Raw genomic sequence first — 15,491 nt, forward strand, 5'->3', positions numbered from 1 at the left:
CAAGTCTGAAGAGACAGTCCCAGGCAGAGTAGGCCTTATATTTATACCTCTGTGGTGGAACCTGCTAGAACATCTTGCTTACTCAGCCTAGTCAGGTGATCAGGTCATATGACCAAGGATGAGGTCATATGAGGTCATGCACAGCCATGCACAGCAGGTCACCTGACCATCCAATCCTTCCAGCAGGTTCCAGCACATGCCAAGGTATACCAGCTACTTCCATGTCATAAAGGCTTAGTCATGTCTCTTGACCAACCAATGAGCTGGTGCCCTGACAGAGATAGAGTAGAAGTCCCAGTAGAATTCAGCAAATTCACCCTTCATCTTAATCCAGCATTGCCACTTGTGAACACAGTCATCGAGGTCTGAGTTGCATACCAGTGTTCATTATTCACTGCGCCAGGATAGTACTTCATTATTTTGGTCTTGAAATCCTTGTACAAGTCCCTTTTTGCATCTTCCATGCCATCATGGATCTGTGCCCATAATTCATAGGTGTCATTGTCAGTGTAAAAATGGGCTCAATTGATCTTGTCTCCTCTACCAGTGACAGTAGGTTTGCACAAGCTGAATAGTTTTTCCAGAGCTTCAAAATAACAGGTGATGCCAAGAGGTGTGGGAGAAAAGTGGGGAGCTGAGGGAGACTCCCTACCCATAGGCATAGTGCGTTTGCTAGCCATGAGGAGTTGTCAGACTGTGTCCACTATATTGGTGTTACTCTGACTGGAAGCAGATGATACTTCTGTGTCATCTGAAATTGTGGGTGTTTCTTGGAGCATGGTACATCAGGCTTGCCATTCATCCCTAAGCTTGTTCTGTTGGTCTATGACAGTGGTGGATACTGGAGTACAGGAAGCCAGTATCAAAAATAGGAGGAGGAGGAGGAGTTCTTGCCTCAGCAGCTGTTATCTGTTAAAAGCTGCCTCACATTGGGCTCCAATATGATCCAACCCAAGAGGTGTCCAAAATATTGGTCTGATGGGTGGTGAGTGAGAACTTGCTAGAAAGGAAGAGGAAAGTTGGTAGAAACTGTGGGAGTCAAGCCTGTAGCTGAGCTGCCAGAAGTCAGTTGGTAATAATTTGGAGGTCAGTCTCTGTCCAGTCAAGTACATCCAGTTGAGTCAAATACACTAAGTTGATATGATGCTGCCTATCCAGTAAGGGGATAATTGGATCTGTACAACACTAACAGAAAAGGGGCAGAATAAGCTAGATACAGGAGTTTCTGGAAACTACTTATACTAGCTACTATAAACTGAAGTCTATACTAAACCAGTCTCTGGATACCTCTCCAAGGCAGGTGTTGGCATGCCAAATATCTGGGTGGTCCTGTCATATGGGAAACCTTGCAGTCATCATGCTGAATATCCAGGGGGGTCAAGACTTGTTGCTGGGGCACATTATCCACATACTGAGGGTCCATAGTGCTGTGCAACAGTCTCTAAGGCCCAAAAATAGCCGTGGGAATACCGGCCTGACACACCCCACTGGAGGTGGGGTTGTTCAGTGCTTGGTGTTCGATTTCAGTATGTTTGTACGCAACGCATGGTCATTCGAGATATCATATTTGGTATATGTGGAGAATTGTACGATGTGGTCGGGGTGTGGTTGAAATCCCCTCGACCAGACCTCTCTGGCTCACTCCCTATCTGATCCCATCGGACGGTCTTTACTTGTGCCGCTCCGCCCGGAGAATATCTTCCACCCTTTCGCACTGCTTGCCCTTGAAAAGATCGCTCATCTGTCTCAATGCTTTTGCAAAAGACTCGTGCACCTGGAGGAAGTCCGTATTCCGTGTTCGCCCACGTTCCTCATGGGTTAGAACGGCTCCAAAACGCTTATACGCCGCAAACGGGTCGGCGTGCATGCCGGCCACAAGCTGGATGGCCGCTTGAACACTTGGACTGCTGAAATGCTCCAATAATTTGTTATAGAAGTTTAAGCGGCTCTAGAAGACCGTAGCTCGGCGAAGCGGATCAGCATCGAAGAGCTGTTCCCGATGTGTCCTTTGCTGGCAGGCCTGGGCAAACAATGCGTCCCTTACCGATCGCTCGCCTGACGTGTCATCATCAATCACCAGGGAATTATACAACAGGAAGATAGCGATCCACAATATTGATTCGAGGTCGTGTCCAGCGTTATGTCGCAATGGAATGATCCGGTTCTGACTCGAAATCGTGAGAACAGATATGTCCTCCAGGTCTCGGAATTGATATTCGCCTATTATCAGCTCTATCGCCATAAAATCGGGAGTTCCCTGGGATGTGCAGTTATTAACGAGCCTGACGACGACAGTGTCAACGACAGCTTACAGTCCGCGCGTGGTGCCCATCTTCGTCACGCATATGCTCTTTCGCAAATTCCAGATCACTCAGTCGCCCTCGCCCCTCCTTTTTGTCGACGATGATATTGCCTGGAGAAAGATCCCGACGATTGAATCCGGCAACGCACATCATTTTGCACGCTGCAAAGCTTGTCAGCCCCACACAAAGAAATTCTGCAAAGACGACACCGACCCTGAACGACATCAGCCAGCGCTTTGAATGCGACATCTAACCTCTCAATGTGATGTAAAGGTTCCCCAATGTTGTCCGTCACGGTTCGATAATGGACACGGTGGTGGATCTCGGGCGAAATCGGCGAAATCGGCACAACCGGCTTGATCGTCGCTGTCTGCAACAGTTTCTTTCGGCCAAGGACCGCTTCGGAGTTTTGGGCACTCGGACAATCCAGTGCACCCGACCTGTCGTTCGTTCCAGTCTGCACAATAAGATCCGTCTTGATCCAACACGTTCCTTCCGGCAGCTCTCTGCCAGCCATGATTCGTGCTGTATCATCAGGGCCATAATTGAGAATCGTCACTTCTTCATCGCTACTAATGTTGACGAAATAGTTCTCAGCCTTCTCGCCGGAGGGGAGTTTCAATTCTGCAGGACTTCTCTTTTCGATGTCCTTGATTGCCTTCATTACCCGATCGTAGATCTTCCGTTCAGGCTCTCGATGCTCGTCCCGCCAAACTTCTTTGATTGCCACCCTCTTAGCCTTCTCCAGATCTGTGATATCCGTATCTTTGGGCCGAGTGGCATCGTGATTGACGAGCCATGCTTCATAGACCCGGCACGCACTCCCGTGCAACGCGCGCGCTCGGTGATCCGCGATTGGGGTTTTTCGAACTTGGTACCTCTTCCTGTCAATGATGATGAGGAAGAAGTCTGCGTCTTTCGGGATCATAGTTGGGTCCAGACCGAGTGCGGTCTCATCTGCGAATGCGAAGAAGGCAAACGCCCGGAAGACGCTTTTCCGCTCCTGTCATTCCAGTCAACGCTAGTCGCGCGCGATGCGATAAGTTCGCTCTCTTGAACTCGTACGCGGAAAAGAGATCGACCCACCTGTAACGGTCCTTCTTTCAGTCGATAATGAGAGAGTTATCCTTTGGATTCGTTCCATCTGGTCTGCTCGAATTCTCCTTCGCGGTGGACTTGGGTGTACGTGTCGGTCGAAGCAGAAGAGGTCGCGCCTGGGTGTTTCCCGGGGGCAGCCCGCAATTCTCGACGATGGCCTTGTGAAGAGCACCGTAAGCTTGGAAAACATCATCTTCCTTACCCACAAGCGTCGATGCTTTATCTTTCGTGGCTAGGTGTGGAAGGTCATCCCACTCCTTACCCATGAGAAATGGATGGCTGTCCGGCAGCTGCTCTACGAGTCTTGCAGCCCATTGGGGCAGGGGTAAGATCGCCTCCATGCGTTCGTTCGAAATACAGAGCAGATAGGTCGATTCAAAAATGACATTTCGCTTGCCTTCAAGGTCGGAGGTGTTGAATTTGCGCGTCGATGTGGCCTTCGCCTTGCCCGGTGTGGTACTAGGTGCCTGTGAAGGGGCGCTGCTTTGACGAGGGGGGGTCTGTGGATTGTGAGCCATGTCGAGGGAAGTGAGAGCGGTAAGCACAGAGACAACCCACCATCCTTCGATGTATTTATCTCCATTGGTCCGCTGGCCCCCGCCTTTTCTCTGGTGCGCGCGCCTGACCTGGAAGCAACAAAAAGGTCACGGCGGCACAGAAGCTGCCTTCTGACGCCACGTAACCTCCGACAAGCACAATACGCCAATGTCGTCCAGTTTAAGGGTGTTTAGAATAACAATCCTCCGTAAATGAGTTTTCAATTGCTTTTGTGTGTCCGAGAAGAGTGCTGGACAGTGGTGTACGACGTGTCGTGGTGCACTGCCACTCCATGGTTAACTCTACCGCCGAGTTCCCGAGAAACTCCTTCGGGCGGAAGGGCCGACTAACCGAGTCTGGTGTGGCGCGGATCTATCACAAGCACATGCAGCATGTTTTTCATCTTGAACCATACCACCCCTGCATGAAGACTGTTGTGCAATCTTCTCAGTGACACAATGGCCCCAAAAGTATTGCAGACCTGAGACTACTGTTGTGCTTGCCTTCTAATCTAAGCCATTACCTCAGATATACTATGGTCATCATCAAGGTGGACATTTGCAGACCCGCATAGCATTAGGGGTCCCAGCTATCCACCAAAGGCAGCCATAGTCATTACTGGACAAGGGTCATTAGCATTGAATTTTACTTGTGTTTCTACTCTGAGTGAAGAGTCTGATGCAGTTTTGCTATTTAATGCACTTTGCTTCCATGTTGATCGGTGGGGTTGTCTTGTGAATTCGAGTGCTTTCTTATCCATCTTTCATGCACTAATAACGATAAATGATTAATCACATACCACAGATCAAGAAATGAGGGTATCCTGACTAGATACATGTGTGATTAATTCGTGCTGAGAATTCGTTCAATGAATCAGAATAAAGTCCACAGAAAGTTCGTGAAGGCAAAGTCCATCAACCAGAATCACAAAGAAGAAAACGAGCTGCGGGTCGAAGGAGTGTCCTATGAGAAGTGCGTAGATGCCACATCGCTAAGCACTGCTGTTCACTCCGTAAAGACTTGCTGGTTGTCGGAAGCTGTACATTGCCAGGTCTGAACGGCCTGGTCGCTGCCATAAGGACTTCCTGGAGCTGGCCCGCTCTCCTTGGTCACATCGAGACACATCGTACCACCGGTAATGGCAATGCGATTGTCATCCGTGTAATACCAGGTCTGTTGCATCAGACCATCGTAGCATTGCCAAACCTTCATGCCGATTCCGTTCCTGTTAATGAGATAGACGGTCAACGCTCATTATAAGGAGGCAACGAAGACAGCAACGTACGCGGGGCTGGTACCAGCATCAAGACAATAGTTCGTGCCTGCCAGACGAACAGACCCGGAGCCACGAGCAATGCTCCAGAGTTGCATGGGATAGTAGGGGCTGGAGGATGCGAAGCAATCCGAGCTGACATACCACAGTCAATCAATACGTCGCGACGAGCATAAGAAAGAGCTAACATTTGGACGACCTGGCCATTGTAAGGATTATTGGATGCGACAGTCAAGCAACGCGTTGTATCGCCGTTTGCTGGTAAGACAATGATAAACAGACATTCCCTCAATGTACAAAACAAGAGACGCACGATGAAGGACATTTCCAGTAGGCGCAGGACCCGCAGACGAGGACGAGGAAGTGCTCGTAGAGGTAGTTGTGCTTGAGGTTGGAGGCGTGGCCAGCGCATACCAGATCTGATTGGTGTTGTATGCGGTACACTGGTACGTCTGGGGACCAGTCGGACCCTCGTCCAGGCACTGATCACCACCGGTGATCGCAATACGATTGTCACTAGTCTCAGTCCATTGTTGCTGGGTCAGACCAGGATAGCAGGTCCAGATCTTCATTGGAACGTTGTTGTGAGGTCCTGCACAGCATATTGATTAGCAGCTATTCAGTACGGTTTCCAACGGAAATGATATTCACCAACGCCGGCATCCAGGCAGTAGTTCGTCCCGTCAAGACGGACCAGACCGTCGCCTGGGCTGATATCCCACTTGTTTGCGCTCGCACATGGCACAGTTACGACAGGTGTACCATCGCCCGCAGAACCGGAGATAGCGAGGCACTGAGAAAAACATCAGAAATAACATGGGAATGCATGCAAATCCCAGCTCACCTGGCCATTCCGGTATGATTGTATGTATCGGGGCGGTCCGGGGGTTGGAGTCGACGTAGTGGTAGATGAAGTCGAGGTAGACGTATGCGTAGTGGTCGTTGGTCCAGACGGCCCAACAGGCATTGAATTGCAGTTCCAAGAGCTCTGGACGCAAGAAAAATCTGGGTCAGGCACAACATCCTCTCCAGAGAGCTGAGACATACATCCTGATTGCCGTACGACGTCGTCCACTGATATGGCTGAAGCCCTCCCAAACATTCGGCGACGGTACCGAAGGTGTATCCAGCGTTCTTTAGCAGGTTGATAGCATAAGGAAGAACGTCGTCTGCACTGGTCTCGTATGTCTCGTGATTCAGAGCGAGGAGATTGCTTGGATGGGAGGCCACAGTGTTGGCATAGTCGGCTTCGGATTCGGAAACCGATGAGCCAGTGGAGTCACCGTCACTGAGGAACTCCTGTTAGAACGGGAAAGGAAGTATGCGGCACTAAACATACTCGAAGTCCCACATCACGGCGGACATACCATGATCCGCAATGACTTGAAGAGCGAGATCGTTATACGATCCATACGGCTGCGAACGGAGTCAGCGACACCTCGCTTACGTGATATCTGAACATACCGGGCGCATGAACGCTGGCTGAACACCGATAATCCTTTGCAGCGCGACTACAAAACTCTAGTCAGGCTTGAGATGTGTAGGTAGAGATACAGGAACATACGCTCGACTCCGTAGAGCTCATTAGAAATCTGGTGATCAAGTCAGCTTCACTCTGATGAATAAGTCAAAACGGCGAACACGCACTGATTGGTAGTTGAGTGTTGTCAAGTCCGTGTGATCCCATGTATGATCACCGTACATGTGCCCGGCCTCGTGAGCACTCCTGATCTGATCGATGTAGTTGTAGATGCAATCGTAATTCATCCCGTTCACGAAGAAAGTCTGTCCAGACGTACAGTTGAGTGTGGGCTTTACAGTGGGATAGAGAGCGTACTCCATGGATACCAGCGGCGTTAAGCTTGCCGACGATGTCTGCCTCATAGATCCAAGGCCCATCATCGAAAGCTGATGCACACTTGTAAACCAACTATGCAAACCTCGGAAATACAGACTCACTCAGCGCGACCATATTGGGCTGGACGCAGTTCGAGTAGACCGTGGCTTCCGCCCGTCCGGTGAGGGGAAGCTTGCGGGCATTCAATCGTGGAGTTATCGGTATTGCTGCGGCGAGCGACGCCGCACATAAAAGAGTTGATGCCAGGAAATGCATCCTGTATTGGAGTTGAAAGGAAAATTATGCGATTGTAGGAGATACGAGGTGGTCAAGGAATGGGCGGCCAGCCTTTTATTATACCGGGCAGGCAGGTTCCGGATATGCTTGGCCGCATGACCCGGAAAAGTCACACCTTGTTGATGTTCAGACGTGCGTAACAAGAGGTGGATGTTGTCCGTTGTGAACGGGGTAATGAACAGATGACCTTTCCGGCGCTGAACCTGAGCGCTTGCCGCAGCGATTGGGACCCTGATTACGGCTTCCGTCCCGCTTCCCCATGAAAACCGGGCTTCCATTCGAACGGCACCAGGAACGTAAGAAGGGCTTGGCACGGCCAGTATACACAAGTTCGCACCAGACGGAATATTAATGTTCTTGGGTGATCAGAATAGGCGCGTGCCACAACTCCATCCACGCTGATGCTTTCTTCAACTTCCAAGATGCTGCATTCCCTTCTCTCGAGTCAATATGGGCATGGGTCAAATTACTGCGACAACTTACCAGTTTGTTGATATGTACAACAGCATCTCTCATAGACAACGGAATTCATGCTGACCAACCCACGATGAGAACCAGCTTATGACATGGAGGATGGCATTTTCTGACCTTCTATGCCGAACATGCTGTGCCTGCCGAACCGGGGGATCTCGCGCCGGATCTCCGGGGCATGCGGCCTTTGACAAGCCACTCCAAACGGATCTCCGGTATTATCGGCGTCACTCGGATTAAAAGCCAATATTGTGACTCGCCCGCCTTCATGTGGTGGATCGGAAGGACAGAACCGGCTTTCAAGTTTGTCTGGGCCGCCCCCCACGTGACAAACACTTGGATCCGAGTCGTTTGTACTCTGTACCAAAACGTCGGCGAACTACAAACGGCAACAACAACATCGCAGGGTGAGTGTGAGGAGGGCGGAGAAAAGGAGGAGTGGGTGGTTGTCAATGTAATAAGGGAAAGTCGTTATCAGCAGATGACCTCTCTTGGCAACAGCAGGAGTATACACAGCCACTAAGTGATGACATTCTCATACCTGCACACTGATAAGGACAGTGCACTTGGATCAGAAACAAACTGTAACTTGACCTGACATCCACATGATACAATGAGGTATCCTGCCAATGTTCATACAGAATGCACATCTGCATAATATCGAAATCCAGGATATATTGTGATGGCTGTAATGCGATGAGTTCAGACGCGACAGTCCGCTCTATCCGTTCGTCGCGCAATAGAGATCATGCCGATCAACGTTCTACACGATCTGGACAGCGGTGGGGACGTTCGCTGACCGAATCTCTGTACAGTCGGTCAGATATCTCCACACGAGAACAAATGGAACGCGCCTTTGCGCACGTTTCCACGCATCCAGCCAAGAGCTGTACACACTGCATTCCTGCTTTCCCCTCTAGGCAGGGAGAATGGCGAACTCCTTGATCGTATGTATGAAATAACATCTGTGATGAGATGAGTCGCGCGATCTCCAGGTGGACAGGGTTTCGGTGCACCTGAGACGCATGGGCTCAGTCCATTTCTGAACTGGAATATAATGCGTTCGTTCTGGTCCCGCACCGCGCTACGCCTCCTCTTGATGCCGTAAGGGATGGTAGGTTCAGACATTTTCAGAGAGCAGCGGGTGCATGTCGGGGTAAGGAAGACGTTGATCAAGCTGATGTTGATAGACTTCTGGAGGGCGATTGCGAAAAGGCGGGAGTGATCACGTGAGAGCCACTCCGGAAGCAGTTGTGCTGAGATGCTGTCACTCCAATATTCTCTCGTCTGACGATGCCGCGAATCAGAACACTTTTCCCGAGCCGTCGCACTTCATTCTTGCCTCTCCCTCCTGCGTTCGGACCTCCAGGTGATATCCTCTCTTCACCACCTCATGATCTCACTTGGCTCACTCTGCTTACAGAACCCTTGAGGCCTATCGACTCTCTATCGGCCAAGGATGACTCTCATCCTTCTTTTCCTTGGCCTCCCACGCGTCGTTATTTCTCGATTGGATCTATATGGGAGGTAAAGTCAGAGCATAAGACCAGCCATCAAACAAACAATAGTACATGCAAGTGACAGCTTCTACAACAACAAGACGACAGACAAAATACAGAATTACAAAATAGTCATCACCCCGCCTCCTGGCGGCTCGACGGCCCGGCCTGCATTGCCTTCCGCCGTTCGGCCGCCGCTGCCGCTTGACGCCTCTGAATTTCTCGCTGCATCTCTTCTTCAGCATCGATGTCCACTTCTATGACGCTACCGTCATGCGGCACTTCCGCCAGGTGTGGGAACACTATGGCCATCATATCGTCGGTCCTGCGTACATGTATGATCAGATGTCGGCACCGAACGCGAGAGGTCGGACAAACTTTGCCATAAAGTCACCCTTGCCTTTCGGTCCCTTTCTAGGCGAGTTACGCAAACCTTCATCCCCCAACTCGCTCATATTCAGCGTTCCTCGTGCATGCCCCTTGGTGTAGATCGACACGCCTTTCCTTGCTGCTAGGTCTAGCACGCCTTTTTCGACAGTATCAATCGCATAGTAGCAATAGACCTCAGTGTTCCGTGTCTGACCCATTCGGTCGACCCGGCCGATAGCTAACTCCGTCAGCCGCATCTTTCAGAGGTAGAGGAAGTCTCACCCTGCACCTCAAACGCATGATTCACCACGGGCTCCAGAAGAAAGACCCGATTCGCGCACGTCACATTTAAACCTGCGTTCTCCCGCTCGCCGTGGAGTAGTAGGACACGACACACCGGGTCGAGTCTAAACTCACGCGCTGCATTTCGCCCTGCTTCGACGCGGATGCACGAGATGTCGTTCTCCTGCAACGCACGGGCGATAACTAGCTATCCACTTAGACAGGGAAAGAAAGCGACGAGAAAACGTACTGTTAAGCGAGTCCATCCACGCAGAAAAGACTATCGATTTGGCCTCAGGCTCCTTCTTCTTCAGGTATAACAAATGTTTCACAAGTGCCTGCACCTTGCTGCCATAGTTCCCATGCGCCTCTATGTCGTCTATTTCGCGTAGTAGCTCTAGATCCATCACGTTATAGTCGATGTGGGCGCCTTCAGGCTCGACAAGCTCTTCTCCCTCGTCTACCTTCTCCCCCGCGTGGAAGACAATTCTATGAATCGTTTGCTTGGACAATGGTTGGCGGCAGACGGGACAAAACTTGGTCCCGCGTTTCTTCAGCCAGGCATTCAGGCAATCCTGCCAAACAAATGAAGGAGCTGCACATATACCCACAGACTAAGCATACCTCGCAGTAAATGTGTCCGCAAGCCGTCAAGCATCCGTTTTCGAATCCACACGCGCAGAGAACACATTCCCTCGTTTCCGTGTTGTCCATACCTAGTGCTTCGTTCGTCTGCCCCTCATCCATGTATTCCAAATAGCGCTGCTTGGCTTGTAGTGTACGCAATGTGTCGTCGAACTTGTGAACCTTCTCCTCCGCTTCGCGGATCGCTTCCGCGAGCGATTGGACCCCAAGCTCCTTCACGTCAAAGTCCATTACTGAGTCCGACAGCTCTTGAAGTTGACGGAAATATACGATACGGCCATTGAAGGCTTGTCGAAAGATCGCCAGTTCCGACTCTAGGCGACTGCATAGTACGTCTGCGTCGCCGTCACTAAAGCACTCTTCCTTGTCATATAGGATGATGCGAACCTTGATCAGTCACGATCCTCCTCAGTCTCATTGCTTCACTCCTCAGAATGACGCCTTCCATCTCCTTGTCGTGACGATCAGCCAATCCACTCATCTCGGGGAAGACGTTCTGGCCTAGATCAGCCTAGGTGAACTCCGTCTGGACTGAAGCAATCTACCTTCAAGGATCTCTTCGAATGTGCATCTCGCATGCTCCTTCTTTCATCCGTCAATTGCCTCATCAATACTTCGTTCTGGGGTTCCATTGCGGCGGGTGCCCCAGACAAGGTATTTTCAAGACCTGCATTCAGAGCGGCTCGAGTATCACGAGCCTTCTTCTCCCGTGATTCGTGAACCGCAAGGATAGTTCGCTCCTGTGAAAGCGCCTCCTTGCGGTCGGCGAGCAGGGCAGCATACACGACTATATAGGCTTCTGCTTCGCCTTGGGCATCAAGAGCATGCGTGTATTCTTCCCCGCTTGCCTCTTCACCTTCAGCAGTCGTGAGCTTCTGGGTCAGTCGAGTATAAATCATCTACAGCCAAGTCAACAGATAATCCGCACGCATAGCATGTACCACGTACGCCGCGCCACTTCCATAATAACTCACGCTGGTCATTCAGGAGTTCGATAATGTCATTGGCTTCATCGAACTAGCTCGAGTCAACACGTGAAAGTATCATCTGAAGATGATCGTACCAACAGACCGGCCCGCAGTCCCGGTTTACCGCACAGTTCAACCTCTAGTTCTCGTTCGTTCACACCCTTCTCCGCCACCTCGTGCGTAAGCTTGTACATTGCGCGGAGTGCTAGGTCCTCCGTGTCTGCGCAAGAATTAGACCTCGACGCATACTCGTGTGGGTTGTTGGCTCACTCTTCAGCACGGCACGACGCACGGTCTCGGCGTCAGCGTACGCTGCATCCTCCTCTTGCTTAGCCACCTTGTGGTACAAATCACCGAGGGAAAAAAATACTGTTGCATCAAATAAGCGTCATGATCCAATCATAAGTGAGATGAACGTGCTCTTGTGCTGCAGGACAAAACACTCCCTGATGCGAACATGGGAGGTTTTGACCCTGTTCTCCTTATGCACTCCTCTGCCCTTGCTCTCTTCTGCGGTTTCTTCGTCATGCGCCCACTCGTCGTCGTCGTCCGTCTCATACCCATCTGGCTCCACATCCTTGCCCTTTCGCTTGGCAGGGCGAGATCCATCTTCAAGCAAATAGCTATCCGAGAGACCGTTGGCCTTCTCCCTCGCAGCCTTGCGCTCCGCTCGAGCGGCGAAAATCTGCACGTCAAGAATGCCTTTGACTTCGTCCACAAGAGATTGAACGTCGGACTTGAGGGCAAGAAAGAGCTCCAAGGACTGTTTCCATCGGGCAGCATTGGACTCGTCGAGCTGCAGCATAAGGGCGAGTCTGACTCGATGTGCGAGCTACAACGGTATGTGAATCAGTCATGATGAACAAGGATGCTGGCACGCACTCTATCGCGCTTCTCATTGAGAATAATCTGCCGATTCTGATACCGCATGAGCTCCAACACTTCCCCAATCGTCCTCAAAGCACCGCCAAGTACGCGGTCATTTCTGTGCATTTGACCAATCTGCGGATGCGTACAGCTCTGTCGTAATCGGAGCAGCCAAGTGCGAAGTTGAGAAACCTCGAGCTCGCCGCTTCCGCCAAGAGCATTTCCGAGTGAATCGACACCCAAGGCACTGTAGGCTGAATCAAGGAGATCGTTATAGAGCTGCGAGGCTATTAGTGTGCTGGACATCTGCCTACATCGATTTGTCACTCACATGTCGTTCCACGGGCCCCAACTCAACCGGCACCAGATACCGACGTTGCGGTGGGATCGTTAACTCGTCTGCAACCTTCTTCTTGAGCGTCCGTATCCCGATACGTTGAAAGAGCTCTTGAAAATGAGGCGCGAAAGCAGGTTTTAGCAGTCTCGTCCAGAGACGAGGAGAGTCGGAAAGGATGGGCACGCGCAGGAACCTGCACGAGAACCTATTAGCTATTGCGCGATAACGGGACATTAATATGGATGTTCGCACTTGAGGACTTGAAACAGATCACGGATCTCGTCATCCACCGGTGTGCCTGATATAGCAACTGACGACCGCCTCGGAATCAAGCTGACCACCGATGCAGCCTTGCCGTCCCCCTGCTGCTGAACCTCGTCCATGACCACGCGCCACCATTCGACGCTGACCAGTGGGCTGCGTATGACTGCGTCTGCCCCCTCGGGATGAGTGTACACAGCCGTGTCCCGTTTTGGCCGAGGCTTGCGTGGCTGGGATACATAGAACTCTTTCCGGATGTCATCATACGTCGTTAGGACGATGTCGTATTTGTGGGTTGCAGTCGCCCAGGTAGAAAGAAACGTATCGTCATCTGGATGGTACTGGTATTGATCCTCTGAACAAGCGACAATATAAAAACTCACCATTCTCCTTCTCCTCTTCATCTTTCGTTCCCTTGGTCCTGCCTCCAGACCTCCTTTCCTTTCCGACGCCCTCGATCTCCTTCTTCCATCCCTTATATACCAACACCTTCAACTCCGGCGCATGGAGTGCGATCTCGTCCGCCCATTGTTGCTGCAAACTCGCAGGGCTTACGATCAGCGTTGTCCCGACTTCGCGCACGCGCGTCTCGCGTGCTTCTCCTGAGAGGTCGTACACCATCTGGGCACGCACAGTTTCGGGGCCTCTGCTGACAGGAGGAGGGGAGAGAAGGATGAGCGCAAGACACTCAAGTGTCTTCCCCAGGCCCATTTCCTCGCTGAGCATGCCACCGATGATGCCGTCTGCCCCAGCGCGAATGGCGAGGTCGGACGGTGGGGAAGGGAGGAGACTACCCATGAGGGGGGAGAACCATAGTTCCTTTTCCGCAGGAACAAATGGGCTCAGGGCACGCTGATAGAGGAAGCATGCGTCCTCCACTGGCGGTATTGAGGAGCCATGGGACGTAGGGGGAAGGAGGACCCCTTCTCGCTGGAGGAGCCACGCCACGGACCTGCGTTGAAAGGGAAGAAGATTCGCATCTAGCTTTTCCGGTTGATAGCGTGCCTCCTCCCCTTCGGGAAGGTCAGGTGCTGGCCCCAGCAGCTCGTAGAACCAGTGGATGTTTGTCGAGCCGGGATAGTTGGGGGGTCCAGGGGGAGGGGAAAACACGTGTGACAGAAGAAGGCGCTGGGCTTCTTGTGCCGGAAGAGGGAGCGACCCGGGGTCGGAGAGCATAGAGGGTAGGATATCGAGGGATACAGAGAGGTAGAACTGGACCCCGAGAGGAGCTTGCTTTCCTCGCCAGGTAGTGATGACGGCGTTATCTGCGAGCAAGATGGCATGTATGCGCACGCGCGGCTCGGGAAGACCGCACAGGTGAAGGGCAGCGTGCAGGATGGAGGAAGAAGAAGAGTACACGGGGATAGGAAAGTCCCAGTCCTCTGCTTCTCCCCCGAATGGCACAGGCGGCTTGAAAGTGAACATTGGCAAGGTCTCGCGTTTGTCATTGATGCGCCCATGCACATGTAGATTCGTCCCCCAAGGGCGTAGGTTGACATGTCCTAGCTCGATAGGACCGCTTGAAGACGGGGTATGATGAAGTAACCGCTGAATGAGCGCGATGAGGCCCTCTTCATCCTTGTGAAGCGTGTTCAGCGAGCACAACTTGTGCAACTTGGAGGAGGGGGAGAAATTTGCCGCCTCAGTACCGCAAACAAGCTTGAGGTTGACTTGGAGAAGGAGGGTAAACATTGGCTTGGTCGGCGCAGGCTCTGCTGCAACTGCGTGTACAGCGTCGTTGGACGTGTGCTGGTGCTCGTTTGTGACAGGGTCGGGAGTATTGTCGTCCATTGAAATATCTGGCACAGATTCGGTAATAATAATATCTTCTATGTCGTTCACCACCGCGACAGGAGGGGCGGCCTTGCCAGAATTGCGTTTCGCTTTCTTCCTCGACGAACGTGAGTCACCACCTCCCTCTCTCTGCCTTTTCGTCCCTCTCGCGCCGTTTCCCTTTCCCATCAACTTGACAAACCTATTCCTCTTATCCGCTTTCTCTTCTGAAATGTCCTTATACGAGCCATCGATAAACTTCGTGAGGAGAGGAATGTCGAGGAACCGGCGGACAGCGCGAGACTGCTCTATGCACGCCTCGCGATCGAGGGGGCGGACGTCGATTGTATGTGTGCTCTCTTGCCATATGAGCGGGACCACCATTTCCCGTTGTCTATGTGGATATTCTCTAATACGGAGTGAAGAAGTTGATGAGGAAGCTAGGATGTCGGAGAACTGGAGAGAACCTAGGGACGTGGTCGTCTGCTCATGAGGTGACTGTAATGACGGCTCGTGCACGTGCACTAGATTAGCGCCCATGACTCGGGTATTCTTTCAACTTATTTTTATTCTCAAAGGAATAAATAAATCTCCACATACGTCGTATTTGATCTTTCCATGTTCACACACGAGTACTTCAGCTCTCTGAGTATACACGAGATGAGTAGTATGTA

The 15,491-nt window shown here is 51.6% G+C and overlaps 5 protein-coding genes across 5 annotated transcripts; all 5 read right to left on the reverse strand.

The window, feature by feature from the left end:
- Nucleotides 1-1,652: 1,652 nt before the first annotated feature.
- On the reverse strand, nt 1,653-3,231 carry DACRYDRAFT_25233 (uncharacterized protein; the record flags this gene model as incomplete). Its single annotated transcript, XM_040774074.1, has 3 exons — nt 1,653-2,257; nt 2,313-2,464; nt 2,517-3,231. 3 exons carry the CDS (start codon nt 3,229-3,231, stop codon nt 1,949-1,951), a joined length of 1,176 nt encoding a protein of 391 aa, XP_040624005.1. The 3' UTR covers nt 1,653-1,948.
- A 141-nt stretch (nt 3,232-3,372) lies between these two features.
- On the reverse strand, nt 3,373-3,919 carry DACRYDRAFT_119589 (uncharacterized protein; the record flags this gene model as incomplete). The annotated part of the gene is made up of 1 exon (XM_040770827.1): nt 3,373-3,919. The coding sequence occupies one exon, from the start codon at nt 3,917-3,919 to the stop codon at nt 3,407-3,409; it is 513 nt and encodes a 170-aa protein (XP_040624006.1). The 3' UTR covers nt 3,373-3,406.
- Nucleotides 3,920-4,673: 754 nt separating this feature from the next.
- DACRYDRAFT_25234 (glycoside hydrolase/deacetylase) lies at nt 4,674-7,496 on the reverse strand. Its single transcript, XM_040774075.1, has 13 exons — nt 7,171-7,496; nt 7,049-7,119; nt 6,859-6,996; nt 6,776-6,803; nt 6,676-6,722; nt 6,551-6,627; nt 6,259-6,499; nt 6,056-6,199; nt 5,863-6,004; nt 5,525-5,803; nt 5,400-5,469; nt 5,224-5,346; nt 4,674-5,163 (listed from the first exon to the last, which is right to left on the reverse strand). Exons 1-13 carry the CDS (start codon nt 7,322-7,324, stop codon nt 4,944-4,946), a joined length of 1,734 nt encoding a protein of 577 aa, XP_040624007.1. The 5' UTR covers nt 7,325-7,496; the 3' UTR covers nt 4,674-4,943.
- Nucleotides 7,497-8,108: 612 nt separating this feature from the next.
- DACRYDRAFT_25235 (uncharacterized protein) lies at nt 8,109-8,995 on the reverse strand. The gene is made up of 4 exons (XM_040774076.1): nt 8,833-8,995; nt 8,671-8,781; nt 8,411-8,623; nt 8,109-8,357 (listed from the first exon to the last, which is right to left on the reverse strand). Exons 1-3 carry the CDS (start codon nt 8,942-8,944, stop codon nt 8,580-8,582), a joined length of 267 nt encoding a protein of 88 aa, XP_040624008.1. The 5' UTR covers nt 8,945-8,995; the 3' UTR covers nt 8,109-8,357; nt 8,411-8,579.
- Nucleotides 8,996-9,450: 455 nt separating this feature from the next.
- On the reverse strand, nt 9,451-15,357 carry DACRYDRAFT_119591 (uncharacterized protein; the record flags this gene model as incomplete). The annotated part of the gene is made up of 15 exons (XM_040770828.1): nt 9,451-9,640; nt 9,694-9,922; nt 9,967-10,170; nt 10,217-10,541; nt 10,591-10,946; nt 10,999-11,107; nt 11,157-11,510; nt 11,560-11,628; nt 11,675-11,799; nt 11,850-11,948; nt 12,000-12,411; nt 12,462-12,725; nt 12,778-12,976; nt 13,036-13,375; nt 13,428-15,357. 15 exons carry the CDS (start codon nt 15,355-15,357, stop codon nt 9,451-9,453), a joined length of 5,205 nt encoding a protein of 1,734 aa, XP_040624009.1.
- Between the last annotated feature and the right edge of the window lie 134 nt (nt 15,358-15,491).

This window comes from Dacryopinax primogenitus (assembly GCF_000292625.1).
Source record: "Dacryopinax primogenitus strain DJM-731 SS1 chromosome Unknown DACRYscaffold_24, whole genome shotgun sequence".
Taxonomy (NCBI): domain Eukaryota; kingdom Fungi; phylum Basidiomycota; class Dacrymycetes; order Dacrymycetales; family Dacrymycetaceae; genus Dacryopinax; species Dacryopinax primogenitus.

What these genes read in the sequence shown, in the direction of transcription:
- DACRYDRAFT_25234 (XM_040774075.1), bottom strand. Translation starts at nt 7,324, where the DNA reads ATGCATTTCCTGGCATCAACTCTTTTATGTGCGGCGTCGCTCGCCGCA. An exon ending in AGCCAGCGTTCATGCGCCCG is followed by an intron (nt 6,628 to 6,675) that starts GTATGTTCAGAT and finishes CTCCGTTCGCAG; the next exon opens with CCGTATGGATCGTATAACGA. An exon ending in CTGCCTGGATGCCGGCGTTG is followed by an intron (nt 5,804 to 5,862) that starts GTGAATATCATT and finishes TATGCTGTGCAG; the next exon opens with GACCTCACAACAACGTTCCA.
- DACRYDRAFT_25235 (XM_040774076.1), bottom strand. Translation starts at nt 8,944, where the DNA reads ATGTCTGAACCTACCATCCCTTACGGCATCAAGAGGAGGCGTAGCGCG. An exon ending in ACTGAGCCCATGCGTCTCAG is followed by an intron (nt 8,782 to 8,832) that starts GTGCACCGAAAC and finishes ATCTCATCACAG; the next exon opens with ATGTTATTTCATACATACGA. An exon ending in GCGTGGAAACGTGCGCAAAG is followed by an intron (nt 8,624 to 8,670) that starts GCGCGTTCCATT and finishes CCGACTGTACAG; the next exon opens with AGATTCGGTCAGCGAACGTC.